This window comes from Poecilia formosa, unplaced genomic scaffold (assembly GCF_000485575.1).
Source record: "Poecilia formosa unplaced genomic scaffold, Poecilia_formosa-5.1.2 Scaffold30, whole genome shotgun sequence".
Taxonomy (NCBI): domain Eukaryota; kingdom Metazoa; phylum Chordata; class Actinopteri; order Cyprinodontiformes; family Poeciliidae; genus Poecilia; species Poecilia formosa.
In genome coordinates, this window is record NW_006799969.1 from 318,511 (window position 1) to 326,600 (window position 8,090).

At 38.1% G+C, this 8,090-nt stretch overlaps 2 protein-coding genes and 1 long non-coding RNA gene across 3 annotated transcripts in view; 2 read left to right on the forward strand and 1 right to left on the reverse strand.

Moving 5' to 3' along the window:
• The window catches only part of cnksr3 (cnksr family member 3), a 39,363-nt gene extending 33,527 nt beyond the window's left edge, over positions 1–5,836 (forward strand). The window contains exons 14-16 of the mRNA XM_016670132.1: positions 3,398–3,435; positions 4,901–4,943; positions 5,043–5,836. Coding sequence (XP_016525618.1) covers positions 3,398–3,435; positions 4,901–4,943; positions 5,043–5,180 — 219 coding nt within the window. The 3' untranslated portion in view covers positions 5,181–5,836. The remainder of the gene's footprint in view (positions 1–3,397; positions 3,436–4,900; positions 4,944–5,042) is intronic.
• A 1,358-nt stretch (positions 5,837–7,194) lies between these two features.
• The window catches only part of ipcef1 (interaction protein for cytohesin exchange factors 1), an 11,338-nt gene continuing 10,442 nt past the window's right edge, over positions 7,195–8,090 (forward strand). Inside the window, exon 1 of the mRNA XM_007549112.2 lies at positions 7,195–7,401. Within this exon, the coding sequence (XP_007549174.1) occupies positions 7,327–7,401 (75 nt within the window). The 5' untranslated portion in view covers positions 7,195–7,326. The remainder of the gene's footprint in view (positions 7,402–8,090) is intronic.
• The window catches only part of LOC107835916 (uncharacterized), a 644-nt gene continuing 164 nt past the window's right edge, over positions 7,611–8,090 (reverse strand). The window contains exon 2 of the long non-coding RNA XR_001661760.1: positions 7,611–7,963. This is a non-coding gene — a long non-coding RNA (uncharacterized LOC107835916). The remainder of the gene's footprint in view (positions 7,964–8,090) is intronic.

Genomic DNA, 8,090 nt, shown 5'->3' on the forward strand with positions numbered 1-8,090 from the left:
CTTTCTTTGTTTTCTTTCTTTGTTTTCTTTTTCTTTTTTTTTTTTTTACAAATGGCTGGGCTGGTTTGGATAGGTTTAAGTATGGCAAAGAAAAAAAAAAGCAAAATCAGGAGAAATCTGTAAGGTGTCGAAAGTTGTTTTTACATCACTGTATATTTCAGTCTGCCACTAGTTGCCTCTTGTAAGCTATGCATAAGGTTTCTGCGGTCACTAAAGCTCACCGAGTTGCATTGGATTTTGATGTTTACACTTATCAATAAGCAATTATTTGTGCATATTTAAGACTATGCACATTGACCTTCAGTTTGCTCTGCAGTTACCCTCCTAAAAGGCCCTTCAGTGTCTTTGAAACATGAGTCCAGCAGCCTTCTGGTGGCTCTTGCTAAGGATAACTAAGAAGAGAATGTCAGTATTATTTAAAAAAAAATAATTGCAGGAAGTGTCTGTTGTTACTTTTTTCTGCCTTTTTGTAAGATTTGAAAAGCATTTCATTAAAGACGGCAGTTCATGTCAGTGACTTTTTGTATTGTCTTTATTTTGTCATCATGCCTTGAATGACAAATGTGTCCTCATATGAATAATAAAGGATTTGCTATCTTTCTCTTTATTCGAACACTGCATTATTAATCTGTAATTGTACCAGTTTGCGTGCCTGAAACGGTGCTTTGTAAAGGAAAGGCCAGTCTGTTGTAGCCGTCTGTCATTCTGACCTGTTTTAACCTTCGAGGCAAACACCAATTCTGCTTTTTAAGCATGTGGTGACACAAGATAGCTGATGTAAGGTTACCTTTTTCTTTTTTTTTTTTTCTTTTTTTTTTCCCCTCCATCTCAGATGGTAATGGTTATATAACCACTTCTCCCTTTGTTGAACTCTAAATTCCACTTGGGGGTGGGAGGCTGGAAGGGAGCATATGGTCAAAGCAGGTTTTCCATCAGGAGATCATTTTTCCCGCACATATGCCGTGTTTTAAACATGTAAAGAGCAGGTTAGAGTCACCTTGGCGTTTTATTTATTTAAAAAAAACAAAACGGCTCTCCGACAACCACCAGAAAGCTTAAGCGTTGAACTGAAGTTCTAACCACTTTGGAAACTGACACAATGTTCTTTCCCTCTTTCCTTGCTGCTCTCCCACTGCATTGCATGAGTTGGATTTTTGAGAGAAGCCTCTCTTATCTCTCCTTCACCACTTCTTTCCATTTGCCTGTGCTTGCTGAACTGTTGTCGCCTGCGGTTCTCATTTAATTTGCACTTTCTGGAAACCTGTGGTCTGCTTAAACACTACCTGCACTCTGCCTAACCAACTGCATGCGTTTGCTAACGACTTATGCTTCATGCCTGCACATCACACAAATGGTTTCACAGGAATGATATGCTCAGTTACAGCTAGTTGGTGCATGTTTTTGAAAAATTACCTTTTAAATAATCAAATTGTTTTTGTGTTACTCGTTTAAAACAGAACGTACTAAATGAATGTCTCATTCTTTCTTTGTTTTTGCACATTTGTTGACTTCCAGTGAAGTTCAGAGTACTGCGTAAAAAGTGAACCAAAAACTAAATGTAGTGATTTCAGAGCATTTGGAAACCAATACTCAATTAAAAATAAAGCATCTGTGTGAATCTAATATCAGGGGGCACATTTTAATGAGTTTTTCATTCCAGTTGTTCAAATCTCTAAACCTTTGTGATCAGGATGAAGATACTTATGATCTTTTTGTTAAAGAGGAGATTTTTTTAATAGCAGTTGCATAATCTAACTGTGGAAATATAGAAAAAAAAATCTGTCTGAGTTTATTTGCCATGTGGGTGAGATAAAATCGCCTTTTAAGAAATGATTGCTTCGAACAAACCCCTGGTAATGTTTACTAGCTTTCCTGTCAAAACCTGGCACACTTCCCTCTTGCCAGTAGGCAGTCATAGAGAGTCACGTCAAAAAAAGAGATAGATATTTGACTCTCTGTACAAGCGCTAGATGAGGGGTATGAAACCTGCAGCTTTGCAGCTACATGTGCCTGAAGAATGTCGTAATTAAAAAAAAAAAGTTTCTTATGTTTTTATGCAATATCTTCCATAACCAAAAGGCACTAATGTTGCAAGAAATCTTTTTCTCTGTTACGTCACAAATTGTAATTATAAATATGGAAGTCAAGTAAGTAAATGTCTTGTCACTTTTGTAATATTTGTTTTTCTTTGCACTATAATCTAAAAATATGAGTCAAAGTTGATTTTATTTGATTCATTTTCCCAGTCATAAATTATATTTTCTAGAGTAAGTAGTCTTAATATTTGTAGAGCTGTCCATTTCCAACGTGTCCTGGATCTGACACGCCTCTTAAATAATCAGTTCCCTTTCAGGATATCAGTCTTTGCTGCAGTTCTCAAACAGTGGGTTGTCGAAATTGGATGCATGCATCGTATTGATGACCCAGGGGAACAGAAAGGCAGAGATTGTTTAAAAGAAAATAAGAAAATAAACTCAAAATGATGTAAAATGATTTCATCACATTCCTTATAGGGATTATTATAACCTTTTAAGCTGGGATTTATTTAATCCCTTAGTAAATCAATGTGCTCAAATTAATTAGATTTTTCTAAAGTTCTGTGACTATTACTTAGGTAAGAGATTAGTTTTTAATGATTTTTTTATGAATTATGCTAAAGTCTAACATCTGTTTGTGTTTTTAAGTACAGTAAATCAAAACATACCTGCCCTCAAGGCTGCATCAAATGTTGCCTGTGTTGCCATGGATTCAGATTTTTAACTCAAAACTGGATGTACGTCCCGTGTTTTTAGCCTGCAGGACATGCATGCATGGCATCTGAAACAGCCTTAGGACACTTGAAAGAGCTCAGGTCCAGAAACAGTAAAGTTATTTCTGTCTCCTGTTTGTTCCAGAGATAAATTGGATTCCCTTGACAGTGGTTTAGAGAAGAATTCCTCCAGCCGCGAGTTAACCACAGTACACATGTTTCATAGATTATGAAATGTCCAAAATTCTTGTAATGCTCCCTCTAGTCATGAAGATAGCTCGAAAACAATTGAGCTAGTCCAAACACAAGGTAGAGGACTGTTGCAATGCTTTACTGTCGATTAGCCTCTCTGGTAGTACTCAAAAATATAACTGTCACCCTTTAACCCATATAATTGAAACATGTTTTACCATTTCCTGGTTTTTATATTAAAGTGTGTTCCAGGATTTTCTTTTAATCTGATGCCTTTTTTAAAAAACACTAAAGTTTTCATTCACATTTTATGCAATGTCTCTTATGTTTTGTGAATTTAGAACTGCTGACTTCACCAAAAGTACCACAACATATTCTTTAAAAGGCTTAAATGATTGTGAGACCTAGTTGGGCCTCTCAACTTCTATGCATTAACAATAACTTTATGTACCACAGGAACATGACTGGTTCTCTAGCAGGGACTTCCTGAACCGGTGAGTTTCTCTGACTTTTTCTCTTTCCCACATATAAACTCCCACTGAGTCAGTAGGTCACATCAGAAACATAAGAGCAGGGTGGGTCCTAATTTTCCAAGAGGGAGGGACAGTCAGCAGGCAGTGGAATCTTTTTTAAACAAGTCAGGGGTCAAAGGTGGTCTGCTTTCATGTACATGGAAAATACACCAAGATGAGAAGCATCATCTTTTTTTTAAACCTCTGCAGATAACGCAAAATTTTCCCTTTCCTTTGAATGCTTAAATTTCGACTTTCATAACATTCTGTCATATTTCAACTTTGTAACTTACCATTTCACTTCATAATTTTGTACTTTGCATTTATCCTAGCTCATACAAGTATTTTACTTTTGTGGTTTTAACGTGTGGAAACGTTCTAATGATGTGAACACTTCATGTAGTTAACTCTTGGGACTTCCTGTATCCACACACTAGCATGTATTCACGCCTCTGATTCTCTTTCAATTGCCAGAAATCTTTCTAGGAATGCCAAAACTATGACAAATCCTGAGTCCTCTAGCCTTCCAAATGGTGGTATAAATACCCCTCTCCCACTGTAGGATGGCAGTCTCCATGTCATCCTTGGCCCTTGGATCTCTTCCGGTCGTTGAGGAGGTGTGACTCTCCCCACATTAACGCCGTGGTTTTAAACGGTTCGCACAAATCTATCAATTCCAGGCAGTTCTATTCTAAGGGCCGCAGCACATCCGGTTTGTTCCATGCATGATCAAAAGAAATTACACACATTTGGAAAATATAACGCTAAATCTCATTGGAAAGCAATTTGACTCGTCGACGTTGGCTGCACAAGCACAGGGCCACTGGCATGAAACTGGATTTGACTGATGTAATCAGGTGTCACCTTGATTTTGCCTGGTCAATCCATCCTTCTTTTCAGGACTTCAGTTCTGCTCTTCCTGTTCCCACAAATACAGCTCATGCTACGGGGGAAAGTGAGCATCTTTTAGATGGGAGATGAAAGGAGGTGAAGGGCAAGAAAATGTTAGCTGCTGAAACAGCTAACACTGAAACTCAATAGTCATGTCCTGAAATTGCAGGGTGAGGCCAAGTTGAGGTAAACTGACTGTTGTGTGCAGTGGGAATAAGCTTTTTCTCTGCCAAATGATGCAGTGGTTTGTGTCCAGAATATTATCAAAGACGCAAGGACTGCAATTAAATGTAACTGTGTCCATGGATACTCATCCCAATTGAATCAGATAAATCTGATGAGTAGCTACAGATAATTTGGAGGATTTTTGTTGTTGTTGTTGTTTTTGTTTGTTTCTGTTTAGAAAATGTGATTTTATTTAATAAGCCATGCCTGGGATTAGCTTAAGCTAAGATAATGTTTATTGTAAGGTGCATACTGACACATTTTTTGGGGGTGTGTGTGTTTCAAACCAAAACTGTCTTTTTTTCTTTCTTTTTTTTTTTTGCTCCTACAGATACAACCAACCTCACATGCGATCTTGGTCTTTCTCACAAGCAGTAAGTAGATGATTATTCCCCCCTCTGTCTGTGTCAGTGTGAAGTTGCTAAATGCTCTCTGCAACCTGAGGAATCTCTCTGGGCTCTGTGTCAGTACAGGAGCAGAGAAATCAAGGGCATCAGTCACTTTTTCCCACACAGATAAGAAAACATGCACACTCTCTCAGAGATGCACTCCACCAGAGTGGAAGAAAGAAGCGTGACCTACCTCATGTTGTTAGCAACAGGCTAATTTAGTTCTTGTTTTTTTTCCTAAATTAGAATTTGCGGCAATAGTTTAACAGATTTGTGCTTTTAAAATAATACACATCTGGGTTCCTACACTATGTGGGATTTAACTCAGGATTTTCCAGGGCTGGATAAATGGGGGAATATGAAATGTATAAAATATTTGTATTTTTGCACTCATGTCTGTCCGTCCTCAATATTTAAATCCAGAGCACTATTGGAATATCAACAATGTCACAGAAAACCTTGGTATTTGTGCTTTGAAAATTGTCCAGAAAGGTCAGGGAACATTGTTAGAACCCCTGCTACTGCGTTAGCCAAAAGCAACATCCAAAACTTATTTACTAAATGTATTTGGATAGCTTAACGTGATTCTTCTTTCATCAATAAAGACAGTTGTGGTGGAACAGACATTTTTCATGCTCTGAAATATAACATTGTTAAAAACTCAAAAATAGATTTATTTATTTATTTAATTGGGTTGCTTATAGCTGCAGATTACAATGGAAACAGTCTTTTTTTTTTCGTTTGTTTGTTTTTCTGTTAAGGTCACATGATTGCCAACTTAAATAAAAGGTCCCCACTTCTTGAAGTACAGGTTAATTATTTGAGTCAGAACTGCACGAGAACTGCACGAGTGTTTTACTGAGGTTTCTACACACACACACACACAAGAAAACTACTGTCAGTTCCTCAATGCACATACCATTCACAAACCTTTGCAAATACTAGATACGCTGCACACACGGTCACTAGTGGAACATGAACAACACACTTGTGCAGATTTGTCAACCAGTTGTGATTTGTTGTTGCACAAAGTCTGTCTCAGCTTTTAACAAGGAAAAATTGCATTTTCCTGATAGCTTTTGTTTAAATGAGGAATGTTTAGCACAAACAAAATACTTTTCTTTCTTTTTTTTTCTGTCATTCAGTGGTACATTTGCACACAGGTCAAAAGCCTCTCCCTTCCCCATTTTTCTCTCCATGTGAGTTCCACCTGCCGAATAGTGGTTACTCTGTCTGACCCCCTCTCAATCATGCACTCAGTTTCTGGGTATCAACTAAGGGCCATGACGGTTCTCAGCATGAATCACGGTGAGAGATGGAGATCCACGGTGGTGTGACCAATCCTGTCAAGGCGCGAGGCTTTTGACATGAGTCACAGGCAGCATTACCTCTCTTCCACCTAAACACAGACAAACAATCTAAAATTAACTTAACTTAGAGTTACTAATGAAGATGAGAAAAGCAAAGAAATAATTGGGAGAATGCTGCAGTTGGAGACTGGGGGACAAAACAACGGAAAGTGTCTCTCGATAGCCACTTCAGACCACTTCTTAAATTCAAAAACAAGTGGAAGAAAGGGAGGAAAAAAAAGAGAGGAGGCTGGCTCTCTGTCTTCTTCAGCACAAATGTAAGTGAGACCTTAGTAATGCTGGAATTAGAAATGTTTTTCCCATCCCAGCATAGGGAACGTAATGTAGGCCAGAATATCCACACAGTTCAAGCAGTGATGTTGTGGCTACAACTCACTCCTACTGAAGGCAGTGAGGAGTAATGAAAGGCAGGACACAGATTCCCACAGTGCTAACCCAAAGAAATCTCAAAAAAAACAAAAAAACAAAACAACATATTTTATTTCCTGATTCTTCCTGGAGAAGAATCATAAGATGATCTTATGTCAACTTAGCTTAGCAGTAATTTCGAAGCACCCTTCTGACTCTTATGACCTTAACACTACGAGACATTTCATTTCAGACCAATCTCTCTTTAATCATAAAGTCTAATTGATGACAGTAGAATACACCAATTCAGATTAAATTTCAATTGGTACGACACAATAAAGTTCGGCATTATAAAGAGACTCATTTTTAGTCCAGTTCACTCTTTTTTGAAGATATCGAATAGTGGGGACGTCGCGACACCCAGTGGTAACAAGCTGTAACTGCTAGTTCACCTCTCCGGGGAGAAAGCAGTTATTTTGTCTCCCCTGGAACAACACGATAAAATGCACCTGTAACAGTTATTAGAAAGAATACAGCGGGCGGAGAAACCTAATTTGAAATGTGGTTAGGGTTACACCCAGAAAAAACCTTGAATTCAACTAAAACCAGTAGGAATTCTTTGCGCCCACATTAATTGTCTTGACACAAACATGCTCATCAAAGTTTGGTCAGACTTTGAACGGAGAGTTCGGGTCAAACTACATTCGCTGAGATTGTGGTGGCAGGTAGAGTACGTGCTTTTATTTTTAATTGTGTTGGAGTGGCTTTTGAATAGTTCTGTTTACTGACACTTCACTCGGTAGGTAGGAAGCAAAGCTTGTAACTCTCGGTATTCAAATTGGGCAGATTAATATTAAATACAAAGACATTCTGAGTTTTGTCACAAAGGCCTATTGTTTATACAGTATTATTTTTAATTAAACATTTCATTTCATTTTTTTTTTAGATTAAGCATTTTTGTCGGAACAAATGAGACTTTGTAAGTGTTACAACAGACGTGAACTGCACTCGACATTGTGCACGAGGAAAGGAAGAAAAAAAAAAAGAAGAGCAACCAGGAAGCTATGTTACTTAACAGAGAGAGTTACATGCAGCTCACAGTGTCTGGTTTTTTGCTGTGGTTAGTGTGGCGATGTTGATCAAAAGAGCTCAAATGCACCGGAAACACGATTTGATAGCTACTCACGTGTTATGTAAGAGAAGTGGAGAGGAAACGACTTCAGGATTAGAGAATTAAAGACACCTGATGAAAATCTGTGTCCTGGGTTTATTTTCTCCAACAGTGAACTGGTGCTAAGCTGTTTGCAGTGAACTGGTGCTAAGCTGTTTGCAGTGAACTGGTGCTAAGCTGTTTGCAGTGAACTGGTGCTAAGCTGTTTGCAGTGAACTGGTGCTAAGCTGTTTGCAGTGAACT